At 36.0% G+C, this 15,480-nt stretch overlaps 3 protein-coding genes across 8 annotated transcripts; 2 read left to right on the top strand and 1 right to left on the bottom strand.

Moving 5' to 3' along the window:
* Positions 1-102: 102 nt before the first annotated feature.
* Positions 103-11,676, bottom strand: LOC123316383 (tubulin polyglutamylase TTLL4-like). Of its 6 annotated transcripts, XM_044902432.1 has the most exons (15): positions 11,359-11,675; positions 10,366-11,168; positions 9,925-10,299; positions 9,712-9,839; positions 9,415-9,630; positions 9,031-9,199; positions 8,870-8,975; positions 8,514-8,721; positions 7,956-8,082; positions 7,683-7,899; positions 7,370-7,628; positions 3,492-3,665; positions 3,309-3,382; positions 1,650-1,793; positions 103-372 (listed from the first exon to the last, which is right to left on the bottom strand). In XM_044902432.1, exons 2-14 carry the CDS (start codon positions 11,166-11,168, stop codon positions 1,650-1,652), a joined length of 3,000 nt encoding a protein of 999 aa, XP_044758367.1. In that variant the 5' UTR covers positions 11,359-11,675; the 3' UTR covers positions 103-372. The 6 variants fall into 6 exon arrangements, with proteins under 6 accessions (XP_044758367.1, XP_044758365.1, XP_044758366.1 ...); XM_044902430.1 differs by having other exon boundaries at positions 9,925-11,168; XM_044902431.1 differs by having other exon boundaries at positions 9,430-9,630; positions 9,925-11,168; positions 11,359-11,673.
* Positions 4,126-6,930, top strand: LOC123316386 (L-xylulose reductase-like). Its single transcript, XM_044902437.1, has 3 exons — positions 4,126-4,374; positions 4,710-5,048; positions 6,437-6,930. The coding sequence occupies exons 1-3, from the start codon at positions 4,263-4,265 to the stop codon at positions 6,841-6,843; spliced, it is 858 nt and encodes a 285-aa protein (XP_044758372.1). The 5' UTR covers positions 4,126-4,262; the 3' UTR covers positions 6,844-6,930.
* LOC123316384 (activating signal cointegrator 1 complex subunit 2) lies at positions 10,997-15,174 on the top strand. The gene is made up of 12 exons (XM_044902436.1): positions 10,997-11,097; positions 11,928-12,077; positions 12,133-12,213; positions 12,290-12,358; positions 12,519-12,848; positions 12,917-13,123; positions 13,215-13,429; positions 13,592-13,777; positions 13,853-13,999; positions 14,071-14,315; positions 14,369-14,618; positions 14,677-15,174. The coding sequence occupies exons 2-12, from the start codon at positions 11,988-11,990 to the stop codon at positions 15,101-15,103; spliced, it is 2,247 nt and encodes a 748-aa protein (XP_044758371.1). The 5' UTR covers positions 10,997-11,097; positions 11,928-11,987; the 3' UTR covers positions 15,104-15,174.
* Positions 15,175-15,480: the final 306 nt, after the last annotated feature.

The raw sequence follows: 15,480 nt of genomic DNA, 5'->3' as shown, positions 1-15,480 counted from the left end.
CAACTCTCCACTTTCCCTCTCACTGAAGATCAAAATTTTGGAAATTCCGAATGTATTAACGAATTAAAGGCAGACTCTGATCGCGTCTTAACAAAAAACACATTTCTTAATAGTTTATATTAAAAATACTTCAAAAACATCTTGATAATCGAAAAAAAAAACGTTACAATAAATAAATGCAGAAGTGTACATGTTATTTCATCAAATAAAATATCCTGCTATTTCAAAACGATAAGCTACAAAGAATAAATGTAAAAGTATATGGTTAATTTTCAACATCGGATAAGGTTTATCCTCTGACAGAGTGAAATTACATCTAGGCTATACTAATGGCAGTACACTTGTAGTATTCACCCGATCGCCCTCAGGGTTCTGAAAATGATCGACAAAATGAATCAAATCCAACAATTCCACGAGGAAAATCTACAAGTAACAGTTTAGTTACGGTCGTCAAAGATCAGCAAGAATAGGTGAAAAAGATGCCCAACCTCGGTTAAATGTGAACGTTTTACGAATGTAAATAGCTACTAAACGACCTTTGCGAAACCTATACAGGGCGAGTATTTGACTCATACAAATATTTTAACAGTGGATTCTTGAGGTCAAAAGAAACACTTTTTCCCATACCATTTTTTTCCGATTCGGCCCTGATAAACAGATATAGCCATTTAAAATTTTCATAATGATCTGTGCCACCTTTTGATCTCAAGAATCTACTGTTGAAAAATTTGTATGAGTCAAAGACTCAACCTGTATATAAAATTTCCTAAAACTTTTTAGGGTTTTCACTCCCAATCTCTGGAACAAAATCAATTAAAAAAGTGCACTCATTTGTCAGGAGGACAATTTTTTCTAGTTGATTTGCTCCTGACAAATTAGTGCAAGAATTTACGCAGGAGCAAATCGTTTATTTCGCTTTTTTAATTGATTTTGTTCCAGAGATTGAAAGTGGAAATCCTAAAAAGTTTCAGGAGATGCATAATCCTCCCAGAATAAATTTCAATCGATATCTGTATATAAAGCCATATCAAAGGTCAAGAACAATATGATATCGATACTGCAACTGCGATAATCTCAAAATCGATAATAAACTGCTCGTCAAAAGTTAAATATCATCATTATATCGAATTAATTTGTATTTTTTATTAAGAAAACCCAATTTTCTAGACAATCCATATTACTCATCCAATTGATGCATGAGAAGCTAGATAACACTAAATTTATAAATATTTCCACATATAATGTGAAGCACCATATGAATAAATTACTTTTTTACTCCCTTCAACATTTTGAATGAGATAGGAACAAGCTGAGACAACGTCACTACCTCACAGCCAATTCCGGGATGAAATACACGAATAACTAAGAGCGTCAATTGACCATGGCACCAAATTGCGAAGTTCTGATTTTAAATGCCACCGGAACTGTATTTTTGGAGATTTTTCGATTTTTTCAGGAAGCCGAGCAGCTTTCACCGAGTTCAGTACCTGGATGGGCGACCAAATTGTATTCAAACAACCGCTCGAAAGCTAAGCTCAGTGCTTTTCTAATTTTAGAGAAAAAGTTGCGCAACATCAAACCAAAATACAATCGAGTAAGTGCAGGGCGTTATTATTTCTGTATGTACAGGCTGATACAAGAATAACTACCTATTGAGTCGATGGTACCAAAGGGAGTTCTTGATGTATGCCCGTCGCGTCGGAGAACATTTTATTTATTGAAAAAGTATCCCTCGGAGGAGATGGCTCCTTCGTTGCAGGCGTTTTCACTCCATGGTTCGTAGTTTGACCATTCTGCGAAACAACATTCAGTTTACTCAATTATCCGATCAATTCCTCGAGTAATCGAATGTTAAATCATTGTGTTAATTATTTCAACGTTAAAATTTTTTTATATCGTTGATTTAAAGGTATGATGGTACAGTCATACCTGACTTACGGACACTTTTCTGTTGGAATTCTCCCAAAACAGCTTTTTGAGTGAATCACAAAGATTATTCTTCATTTCCATGTATGTATATTATGGCGTAAACTGTTTAGTTTGAATTACACTGTTATAAGAATACATGGAATACGAAGAAAACATAGAAAACATACATGTTTTCATATTTTTTCAGTAAAAATCAAATCTATGACATGCCTCTCTCCTTCCTCTATTGATCAAAAGTTGGACCGAAAGCTCTAAACAAAATTAGGCAAAAACTAGAGCAAACATTAAATTTTAATCTAAACTAGACCGTGTTTTTTTGGATATTCTATATCCCTAATATTGTGATGAAACATCTCTACTCAACTAACATATAGGGTGTCTCACGAGAAGAGTCCACTAAAAGTATCTGGAGAACCCAATGAGATTTGTGGATCATAATGAATCTTGAATTTTAACTATAGTTAGGTGAAGGTCGATGAAATTTCGAGATTTATCACAAGAATAGTTGCTCTTTTAGACTATGTATCACTTCTTGCCCTACGATGATTTTTCTGGCAGATACGCGGGGTCAAAGGTTGACCTACGAAAATCCACTTCTAGTGGACACCCTGTATATGTCCCTATATTTTCATCGATAACAACAGCAATAAAATTATGCTCTTACGTTATGCTAAATTCAAAAACATGCAAGCTAGTGAGCAAGATTAATACCGAAACAATTAGAATGTCTTCACAAGGACAATTTTATGCTGGATCTACTAGATTGACGAATTCAATGGCTAATTCGAGATTCATATTTACCTAAACTATATCTTCCCCTATGGACTATATTTAAACATCGACTTTCATCTTGAATAATTTTTATTAGTCTGGTCACGACACACAAAAAATGCTTTTGCATCTTCAACTTACTGCGGATTTGAGAGCAAAGGCTTTGAAATAGGTCCAGTATGAAAGATCTTGCCTTTGTGAACATGAATATTACCATGATGAGGAACAATGAAAAGAAAACGACTGTACAGATGGATTAACACGAAAAAAATTATAATGTTGGATGGTACTGTCGCTATAAACGCTTGAAGCATACATAAAATTGGACACAGTTCTCAGATTATGAAAAATAATTTTTTTTTTAATCTCCATAAATTTTCCTATAAGAATACGAAGTATGTATGTCCAATCTTATGGGTGTTATTAGAGATAACGTTCAAATTCTCGAAAAAGTTGATAATTAGTCATTTGACGAAATATATACAACAGAAATAATGAATTCAAGAGATCAGGGGAAAAATCTACGATACTGAGAAAAAAATTCAATTCAAATTTACATGTAAAAAGTATGGAAAAAATATAGAAATAATCATAAGGATTTACTCTACCTTTTGCATGTTCGAAATAGTGGCTCCTTTCATGTGAACCCTCTGCGCGCATAAGACCTGAAGCCTCTGTATACCTGAAAAAATAATGATAATTTTTCACCTGGGGTACTGAAATTCAACCCAACTAGGACAAATTCAGAAATATTCTCGCCAAATTGTGAAGATCAAATAACCTGCACTTACCCTTTTCTCGGTTGTTATGATACTTCGTCTCCCACGCATCGAACAGACGGTTGTAATATCTAGGAGGCATGAAATCCAATAACTTGTGCGACGAGGAAGTGGGGAAAATCCTAACGAATTTTTCCTTCACTGTCAATTCGTCTTCCGCTTGAATCAGATGTCTAACGTCATCGCCTATTGAAGAATTTAACGAAATGAGAACATGCTGACATATCTCCTCAGTATATATTGAAATTTTTAGGTTAATTGATCTATATATCTATTGAGGATGTTTTATACAATTAATATGAATGATTTTCAAGAAAATTTAGGAATACTGGTTGGTTTAGAAAGGCTAGGTAGTACGTAAATCATTATAGACAAAAATGTAGCCCTGTTTTGAGTTGTCATAGCATCACGTAAAAACTGCTGAACCGATTTCAATCAAATTTTGTTCGAAACCTTCCTCGTACTTCGAAGAAGGTTATAACGAAAGAAAAATTAGGAAAAGTTGCCTAGGAAACTTGGAAAATCCAGAAAACTAAACGAAATGTCAGCGCGAGTGTATGTTTTGTAGTCTACCCTCCACAGTCAAGTGATTGAAACTTTCTGGCAGCTGACAGAATTGATTTAACGTTTTGAAAGATCAGCATTTTGGTTATCAATTGATTAATAATTGTCTGTTTCATTGCTCCGAAGAGAAGATATCGATTTCGCTCTATGTCCTAACGAACATGTCAAATTTGAAGTAGTGCCTCATTTTTTTCGCATTTCAAAATTTAATCAGTAGATATGGAGTCCGACGATGACAACTGTGGTTGCTTGACAAAAAGGAGAAAATCAAGCGAAAAAAATTTGAGATCAAGCACTGTGAATTTCACATTAGCTATGACTTTACCATTAGGTGCGTATACTTTTCAACCAATTTCTTCATTCCCCTACTGATTCGAACATAAATATCGTACGGGGTGTCTTTGTGTACTCGGTCTTGATAGACACTCTGACCCTTAACAATATCATTGACTTTACTTAAAAGTACAAGGAGAAGAACCACATAGAACGTGACGTCCTTGAGCGAGGGAATCGTCGACCAGTTTGGGTTGTGCTGCTCTGAAGAGCCCAAAAAAGGTCGAAACCGGTAAAACGCTACTCTCCTCGGATACCAGCCCGTTATTAGTGGTCCACTCTTAACCTAGACCCTTGCCAGATCTTCCGGTTGACACTAGATACATTTTTTAGGTCCAGTTGCGCACCCAGAGTATTTCCTCGGGAAACGGGTGCTGGTAACTGGCGCGACGCGAGGAATAGGCAAGAACCTTGTGAAAAACCTGCATTATCTCGGCGCCCAAGTGATAGCCTGCGGTAGAACAGACGCCGACTTGGATACTTTATGCGCGGAAGTTTCCGGAATACAGCCGCTGATCTTTGACGTTACCAAGTGGTCGACCATAGAGAGGAAACTTCATTCCATAGGAGACGTGGATTTTCTGGTGAACTGCGCCGGGATATCGTACTTGGGTTCGATCCTGAACGCTACCGAGGAACAGTTCGACGAAATTTTCAACACCAACATCAAAGGTTCGATCTAGTGTAACGGAGATGATAAGAAATCGACTCTTGAATGTTGAAATAGAGGACTTAGATCCGGTGAAAATGATAGCGCGTCTGAAGGTTTTCAAAGATGTAAAAAAAAAGCGTCAAGTGTACAGGGTGGGCCAAATTCGTTGTCCACTGAGGGGATCTCGAGAACTATAGGAGCTAGAAGAAAACGGACGACACATTTCCTAGCTCTTTTTCAGAGAAACCAAAGATGGTGGAAACCGTAGCCTACTACGATTCTTCGTTTTTTAATTATTGGCAGAAAATTAGATTTTTGACAATTTCGAAAAGTTCCCATAACTTTTTTGTCTTTGAAGTTACAGATCTGAAACTTGAACCCTCTATAGGCACTTTTAACGTAGAATCCACTGACGATCCCAAAAAAAAAATTTAATTTCGAATCATTATGCGAATTTTGAATGAATCCGCCATTTCTGAATTAAAAAAAATCTTTTTTCAGTAGATTCTATGTATAAAAGTGCCTAAGAAGGTTCAAGTTTCAGATCTGTACCTTCGAAGAAAAAAAAATAAAGAGAACTTTTCGAAATCGTCTTAATCTCCATTTTTGCTGATAACACAAAAACGAAGGATCGATTTTCACCATACTTTGTTTCTCTGAAGAAGAGGTCGGTCACGTGTCATCGGTTTTGCTCTAGCTCTCAGAATACGAATAGAAGTTGACTTGTTCCGGCATTCTCTCTGAAATCATCCTTGTCGTGACATAATTGGCCTAGCAAGTTTTTAAATCGTCACCCTGTATAAAATATTCAAGATGGCTGAGCTACAACCCCTAGAAAACGGTCAAGAGTATGTAAAATTGCTTCAGACAAAAGTTGTATACAATTTTATTACCTACAACTTTCATAATGAATACAAAAACGATTATAGGTGGAGGAAAGGAGATATTTAAAAAAAAATCATTGTTATCGTTTCCAAACTGTCAAATAGAAAGAAAAACCCTGATTAGTGTCAGATCAATGGGTCAACACGTATGCAACACCGAGATTAAACGTCTGTATGAAAATCTGATACGCTGGAGTATGTACAAGATGTCCAGTGAGGGAATCTCGAAAACTATAAGAGCTAGAGCAAAATCGATGAGAGGTGACCGAGCTCTTTTTCAGAGAAACAAGGTCACCCTGTATAGAAAATGACTTATTTCGATTACTTCTGCCAGAAAAGCCCCACCTTCAAAAACACCGCGTATAATAGGCCTGTTCGTAGTGTGGTTCACAACGGTTGTGAACCGTACAGAGCAAGCGCAAATGGATTTTCGCTACCCTAAAATGGAATTGCGCCTGCTCTGTACAGTTCACAACCGTTGCGAACCACACTACGAACAAACCTTATAATTATCATTTTCGCAGGCCTGTTCGTCATAACAAAGGTGTTCGCCGAACAGCTCATAAAGCGCAAGGCCAAAGGATCCATCGTTTCCGTCAGTTCCCAATCCAGCACGTCGGGAATCAGACGCCACGGCCTGTTCGGCGCCTCCAAGGCCGCCGTGGAAGCCTTCACCAGGTGCGCAGCAGTGGAATTCGCACCACACGACATTAGGATAAACTGCGTCAGCCCTTCGGTCATACTGTCCAAGACCGCGCGACACATATGGAACAAGGCAAAGGACTCCAAGGGTTTCGTGTCCAAGATACCGATGAAGAGATTCGGCGAGGTTCACGAGGCGGTCCAAGGGATACTGTTCTTGCTGAGCGACAAATCGTCTATGATCACCGGCTGTACGATGCCCGTGGATGGCGGGTTTTCCGCGTGCTGACATCCATCTTTGTCCCAATCATGAATTAATACACGTGGTGAGAGTCGATGTATTTGTTGCGATGAAAATTAAACGCCCAATAACTGACAAACCGTTGAGTTTTTATCCTAGGTATGGCGCACTGTTGAAATTGTCATCAAATCAGGTGTCTTAACTTGGTGTGTCGTTTTAAATAGGAAAATAGTGGCTGTCCCGTTACAACTGGAAGTTGCAGTGATTTGAAAATATTCCAGGGAGAAATTTCATTGTCGAAAACCCCAAAGTGCAAATTTTCAGCGCAAAATAGTTATTAGTTTTCCATAAACGTCTTAAATGGGCTATCGCGGTGAATCACCCTGTATATGGCGTTGAAGTAAAGAATTTTCAAGAAAAAATGCAACGTCTGCCTACACTAGTCAAAATCTGAATCAAAATAATGTTATTTGTCCGTTTCATAAAACACCCTGTAATCGTAGGAGTAGCAGCTATTGAAGTGGGTAGTTAGTATTGAAAATGAGTTATTCGAATAGTAAAACTCAAAAAGTACCTGTGAGGTTCTCAAGGATGGCTTCCAAATACTCCTCCCTCTTCAACATATTCGTGAACTTGCTATGCTTGTTGGTCTCCCTTTGAGTTAAATTCGCCGTATACATCTTAGACTCGAAACACTTCAGATGGGGTTTAACAAAGGGGGCCAGTTTCGAAGGGAAGTGAAACTGTACCATGTTGAATAGGGCTTGTACTAAAGGTCCCTTGACGTGTTCATCCAAGGGCGACGAGCTATGAAGACTTGGCGATATATTAACCTGTAAATAGTTATTAGTCGATAGATAGGACCAAAATGATAAAACAGTGCATACCTCTAACAACCAGGGTTTCAATTTATCGTCCAAAAGAACATCGATACCGAACAGCTCGTAACAGTTGTACCTGGTGTTCATATTTTCTGAGCACAACTCAGATATCGGTTGCTCGCAGGCTATCATTGTTTTCACGACCAGCATTTCTAAATTTTTCCATAGGAGATTCGTATCCACCCCTTCGTGACTCAGATATTCCAACAACTTGGTTATCGTCCTGAAAAAAAAGCCTCTGTTCCAACCGCTCAACACAAGAAAGTGATGAATACTTACCACTTGTGGCCTTGCGTGGAGTGAGCATCATCGTTGGCAGTGTAATTACTGGATAATTTATTTATACTATAATTGGTGAGGTGCATATATTTCTCTTTTATATCCTTTGGATTATTACTATATTTTACTGAAAATAAATCGGAAATATCACAAGCGATCCATCGAATCGAAAAACATTCGATTTAACTCGGGATTCGTTTTCTACGTAATCTGAAGCCAATGTTGCCAAATTGTGGAATAAAATTTGAATCTCCCCAATCATTTTTCCAGTATTTTAAATAAGTTTTTCACAGAAAACGTTGGAATGATGTGCTTAAAATGCGAAATTTCGAAGATTTTTCATATAAAATACTTCATTTTCATCCGGGGGAGAATTCCCCAGTCGAGAGATTCAAAAGTTAAAAATCAAGACATCAAAGATGACCAAGTAAGGTCTTTGATACCCAGAAGAAGGAAAAATTCAGTTCTAAGCCTCCCTTCCATAGCGCTCAACAGGGGACATTTGAACTACTAGCATATCCACAATTTCCAAATACGGCAAAATTTTCACGAACTTACCACTGGCAAATCTAACGAGACCTTCGGAATATAAATACACTCGTAGAGGATTGAAGCTAGTAACAAGAACGTACAATCTCAAGTCGAATTTACTCCCATTTATCAAGTACGGATTAGCTATGTATTTTTGTACCACCAAACTGGTCTTTTTAGGTAGCTGAGCCCACTTATTGATAACTTTTATTCCAACACCTCTCGCAGAAGCCGGCTGAAACAAGAAATTAAATCAGTAAACCAAAGGTTGCTTTATACAGGGTGTTTTCAAAGGTGAGGCTTTTTTTGAGAGATCATTAAACCGAAAACTGGCCACAACTTTAAATACACCCTGTATTTGTTATTCATGCACCGAAACTTACAGGTTTGATTATGAACCATTCGCCTCCCGTATTTTTGTTCTCCCAATTGTACTTTAGCAACTTCAACTCCTGAGGAAGGACGTACGTGTAGGGAAGAAAACCAAATCTGAAAAAATTCCGTAGTGAAAGTCGAAGAAGCGAATCCGACCGAAAAATCTCACTCCTTAAGACCGTAGTTGTTTATCATTCGCTGGAAATTTCGCCACAACCTATCCTTTCGCCCCAACTGGAAGGTGCCGGGAAAATGGTTGAGTTTCTGATGAATTTTCAGGGTTTTGAACATCGGCGACTTTATGTGCTTGCCCCACGTACCTAGCCACTGGTTCGATTCTAAAAACGGATCACGGAATTAGGAATTTCATGCTGAAAAAAATTTACGTGGGTAAGATCGAGAAAGGTCAAGGGAGGATTGTTTTTCAAGAATGAGGACCCTCCTTGTGTGCCTTTAAGACCTGCAGGAGCTGACAATTTTGATTCTTGAATAATTTAGAGGACTATTAGTGGGTTTAAGGAAGGAATTAACCAAGGAAAGGGATGGGACAAACCTCTTGTGAACTCACTTCGGACCAACGCGAAACCCGAGTTTGATAAAACTTTCCTCACTACGATTGGTGTTATAGTACTAAGTTTCCATTTGAAAAACTTCCTTCCTATGGGCATTCTCCTTGGTACCTCGGCATTGAAAGAATTGAAACTAATATAAGGCGGAACGTTCGGAAATAGACTTTCCCTGAGTGGCCAGACCGCGGAATCTCCTGAACCTAAAATGAAAATTTACATGCAGTTTTTAACTATTATACCACTTCCAATGCAAAATGCTTTATTTTTTCTCAACAACTCACCTATATTTTCCACCACATTGACGGATTCTCTAGCTGTTCCATTTTTTGTGCTCTCAGTAGGTACATTATCAGACACTTGAGAATCTTCATCCATTTCTTTCAAACTCTCATCAGAACCACTATAATCGCTGAAATGAAAAAGGGATAACAACACTACAGAATAAACTGCAAAAAATATCGAGATATATCCATACAGTTTTTCACTTGGTTTACCTATGAGAGTCCTCCAGTTCGATAGAAGAGGTCCTGGAAGACAGAGTACTCTTAGTATTTGTTCTCCGAACTTTAATAGTATTAGCAACTCTGCCCCTTGTTTTAACTCGGATCAATCTTGTTTTCGTCCGTCTTATAACTTTAGGGGACTCTTTGTTCATTATTCTACAAGCTTTTTCTTCACTTTCTTTATCTTTAGCCACAAGGGACTCTGCCACCATCTCGGCAGATGTGCTATTTTTATATGCGGAATTTCTTAATTCTTTCAATTTCTCCTTCAAATTTTCCATTTCTTGAGCATAAATAGATGAAATATTTGGTTTCCTGCTATCTTGACTATTCTTATCGAAGTATGTTTGAGTTTCATAGTGTATACTACAATTATAAAAATGATTAGATCCACTATCATCTGTACAGAAACAGGGTTCAGTTTGGCAATACTTGTCTTTATCATTTACATTTCTGAAGTCACTGAATTGATTGTCAGATATATTGCGAGGATTTGACTTCACTTCCAAAGAATAAGAATGTCCAATATTATTCTTTGTTTGTTTAAGTTCATCTGAACGCTCACTTGAAATGATGGGATTAAAATGTGAATGTATCCCTGCTAACTTCTCACATGTTTTTTGCAATCTACCATCATACGCATCCCTAATTTTTTCATGATCTACTTGCAAAACAGATGCATTCTCCGAGTATTCAACATATTTAATTGCTTTTTCATAAGATTTGACCCTGTTTTCAAGACACTCAACATATTCCTTACCATCATCTGACATTTTTGAACATGACAAAGCTTGATTTGGTTGACAATTATTTGTATTCCTAATGTAAGAAGTAGGCAATTCACATAAGTTTGGTCTGAATCTACAACAATCATAGTACTGCTGCTCATCTGCTCCATTCAAGGATGAAAATCTACAACACTCATAGGGCTTGCTGAATTGCTTTTTTGTATCATACCATCCTTCTTTTAATTGATAGTCAAGTTCCATGTTTTCAAATTGTTCATTATCTAGATATTTTTTCACACATGTTTTTGTTTCTTTAGATTTTTTCTTGCAAGGTTCAACACATTCATTTGGAACCTGTTTGTAAGAAGATTTCCCACAAGTGTTACACCAACTTTGAAACTGTTGATACTTTGTGATATTCTCTTCTCTTGAAAGGGTATGATATTCCAATGGATATTCTTCAAGTTTCAAAAAATTTCTACTGGAAGGCAAACCATGACCAGGCATCTGAAATTTAACAAAAAAACTTTGAAAAAATCTTGTATAACTTCAGTTAGGTTTCCAGAATCAGATAATTTGTAGAATTCACTCATTCTATTATCAAATTTACACCTCTTTCATTTTCTGTCTAGTGCATACCAAAAAAAGACTAAAAAGGTGAAAGAGATAGAGAACTCATATTGATGAAACAATTTACCTTGATATTTATAAAACGAATTCATAAAGCACTTCTTAAAATTTCAAGAGAATGAATTAAACGATCGGTGATCCAATAAAATAAATCAATTCATTCTCTATTTTTACCGCGTGTTTTCACAGAGCGGGAAATTTAGGAAAATTCTGCAGGTAAAAAATAATAATTTGGACAGATAAATGTTCAAAAATTATGAAATAATTATTACTCCCTATAATATTTTCAGATAGAACTGAATATGAATAAAAAACCCAATTACAAATATTAATTTTTGGGAAATCAAAAAATGGACCCCCAAAATTATCAAGGTCGAATAGTGTACAAATTAACTACAACCTGTCAGTCGACAAATTTGATCGAACTCTGCAGTTTTGAGAGAAGAAAATTTAATACTGATAATTAATTATTTGTAGTTCCTTATTTGTTCACAGTCGATCGAGAATTTTTTTTTATCAAATTTTTTATTATTTGAAAATTCAAATACTAAACTACCATAGAACGTTTTGACATCTTATCATAGACATCCCAATGTTTATGTTTCGAATTTCTATGATATCCTGTACTTTTCGCAGGTTAAAAAATATTGTTCAATATTTTTTAATTTTTCGAGAACTACCAAGAACCGGAAAAGAATGAACAAACTAGCAGATATTTTTGGAGAATTTTCTTTGAACACAGTGGAAAATGATTCAATCAATTATAGTTATTTTGATTTCTTCAAGGTAAACATTGGAAGTGAACTCATTTCCAAACCAATTACAATAATTTTCTTCACAGAATCCACATAAACTTCCAATAAACGAAGTATATATTGAAAGGAAACGATATGAACTAGATAAGAGCTCATTGAATAAGCAGGTAAGTATTTCTGAGAATAGTCCTCATTTATACAGCTGCTAAGTTACATTTGGTCACTTGATTTTTAAAATTTTAGGAAGAGGCTAAAAGTGATAAAAACAAAAAAAAATGTGTGACTATGAAGAAAGAAGTGATACCTGCTCTGGTAAGCTATAGCTCATTAGAGTAACAGTTTATTCACTGTATACCCATATGCCATATATGTTTTACATACTTCAACTGCTCCAGACCATGATATTATTTGTGTCATAATTAATTTGAATATAAACATTTTTTGAATCTCAAAAGTCCTTTTATGTTTTCAGCACGAGTCATGGCTACCAAGGTTCATACCAGCCTTTGAATTCCAAGAGTATAATTTCAGTATTCCCGAAGAAGATAATATCTTTTTCAATGAAAATAACAAGAATTACTTATTCTTTCTAGAATATTTAATAAGAAGTTCCTATCATCAGTTTTGGTGTAGTGTATTATTTAAAGAAAATGTACAGGACAATTTAAGAGAATTTATGCTGCATCCTATTCCTGTTTATCTATACAATGACCTAGGAAAAGAATGTCAGAAAGTTTATAAAGAAGTGTTCAATAAATTTTATCTGGTGGTTCGAAGACTCATTGTGTTCAGGGAATCAGAGGTATTGTCTCTACTTTATATTAATAAATATTCAGCTTGAATTTATAACAACACAGGGCTTCCTTTCAGACAGAGTACATGCCTGCAAATGTTGGAGCTAAATATTTAGTGGAAAAAAAATTACTAAATTTATCCATAGCTTTAACAATCACTCTGTTGTACGTGGATTTTGATAATGAATTAATTAATGAATTGAGTGATATTTATTTTTCCCTCCAAGGACAACAAAAATTCATAGAAAAAGAAGTAGAGCACTATTTGAAAGAGTTCATTTTGGTAAGCATTTATCTCCGTTTCCAGTTTTGGGCATGTTTATTTATGCTACTTTGCAAAAGAATTCAAAATTCGAACACTCCTTCATTTTCAGATCTCTGATACAATCAGGGGGCGCATAACAGGGAAATTCGATCCAGGTATAGTTCCAGTTCCAATATCTTTGGAAGATAGGCCAAAGATATTCAGTCTACCATGGGTGAATTCTGTAGTGAATTATTGTTTGAATATGATAAGTACGCTCAGTTCCCTTTTCCGCCTCAGGAGTTCAACAGTTGAAGTTGCTTATCAACTAAACGTTCCAGAAAAGTAAGATCTTCGTGTAGTATCATTGTGTGTGAATTTTTCTTACATATGTTCAATGGAGGTTGCAACTATCTTATGATGGTTATGGAAACAGGCTTTCCTGGTCTTAAATTCATTATTATAGGTGCCTTTAGTTATTTTTTAAACAATTCATTGGTTTTTCAGTTTAGCAAAAAATTATGATGGCATTTTCAATGATATCTATGAAATGCTTGAAAGCAGAAGAGAGTCGATACAAGATGATGGCTTATATAAGAGAATAATGGAAAAAATTGGTTATGCACGAATTAAATTTGTGGATAATTTTCATAATTTTATATCTTTCATATTGGAAAAGACCATCTCCTTACAGTAAGTATTTTTCAGATATTTATGAATGTTTTCTTACAGCTTATTACAAAATATGTAAGATTGTTTTCATTTCAGGGGGAAAAGCAAAGAGCAAGAAGAATACCTAGAAATGTTCATAGACACAATGTCTGCCGCATTAGAATATGAAATTTTCATCTGTGATTATAATCATAAATACCCAGTGTCACAAACCGTAGAAATGTTTGAAGACTTTTCCCAAATGTATCCTTTTTTGTGTTTCCCATTCTGTCTTACAAGAAATGTTCGTTTTAAATTCCTCAACAAATATATAGAGATAAAACACGGACTGATTATATAATAACATCTCTGAATAGTTTAGAAAGGAATGATTTCATTAAGGACAAATTCAGTATTGAATCGGCGTTTGTTAATCTTTTACCAAAGTCAGCAGCTGTCAAAGAACCACAACCAAGTTGTTCTTCCACTTATGAACCCGTACCTGGAACAAGTAAGGAATGGAACGATGTTGACGAAAAAATTCAGTCGATTACATCGATATTCCCTCATCTGGGTGAAGGTAAGTCTTGTCTAGCATTGCATATTTTTATTATGATGGCCATTTTTTTACAGGCTTTGTGGAGATGTGTCTGAAGCACTTTGATTTCAACACAAATCAGGTGGTACAGGCAATTTTGGAGGAAAATATTCCACCCCATTTGCTCGAAGTGGCTTTCGACACTCCAAGAATACCTCCAGAACCGGAACCACCAAAGCCTACCTTAGCTTATCGGGGCAAGAAACCAGGATTTGACGATGCTCTTTCAATGTTAAACGACAAGAAGGAGAAGGAAAAAATGAAGACTTTAGTTATGGATGGAATGTGAGTCATCATAATCATTCCTCGATGTTTTTTCTTTATCACTGTGATTTTTTTTCAGAAAGTACAATAATCGTTATGACAATACGGATGATGAATACGATGATCGAGATAGTCTCCTAGAACCAGATTTCGTCGTTGAGCATGAAGTTGAGAAATACGAGAAACGGAATGAGGAGGAACTTGTGAGTGATACTAGCTATAGCGATAACGAATTTGATGAAGAGGGTAAACCTGTGGATAAAGGGGATAAAACAGGATTCAAAGCGTTCTGTGAAGACCCAGCTGTTGTTAGAGCTAGATACGAGGCAAAAATGAGAATCCGTAGGGGAAAAACAGACGTTGTCGGAAAGCCCAAGGGACAGGGTCAGGAGAAGAAAGTAGTGAATGCCAGACAGAAGAAAAACGTCCAAAAGTCTACTCGCGCCAATCATAACAGGAAAGGCGGGGCATCTTTCAAAAGGAATAAAGGAATGATTCCTTCCTGAAAAATTAATTGGAATATTCAAGGAATTCGTTTTTATTTTGTTTGTTTATAGAATAAATTTTTAATTTGTTATCAAGAGTTTTTTCTATACTAGTCCTATTTTGTCAGCACATATTTGATAAATCGAAATTCTGGGAGAAACTATAATAATTGCCTGTTTAAAATGGTATAATTGTCATTTCAAACTAGCAATTTCTTTCTGCCTATGAGTTATGTATTTCCTCTCGAAGTAGTGGGTTCGAAACTCGCTCAGGTCATACGTTTTTTTATAAAGCTGGTGAGTATTGGAAAGTGAAAAATAATCATATCAGAAGAAGACTTCGGAAATTATAAAGCTGCTGCTGAATGAAAAAATTGTCGCTTCTTTCTATAGATTTT

Source organism: Coccinella septempunctata, chromosome 7, assembly GCF_907165205.1.
Source record: "Coccinella septempunctata chromosome 7, icCocSept1.1, whole genome shotgun sequence".
Taxonomy (NCBI): domain Eukaryota; kingdom Metazoa; phylum Arthropoda; class Insecta; order Coleoptera; family Coccinellidae; genus Coccinella; species Coccinella septempunctata.
This window is presented reverse-complemented; position numbering and strand designations above follow the sequence as displayed.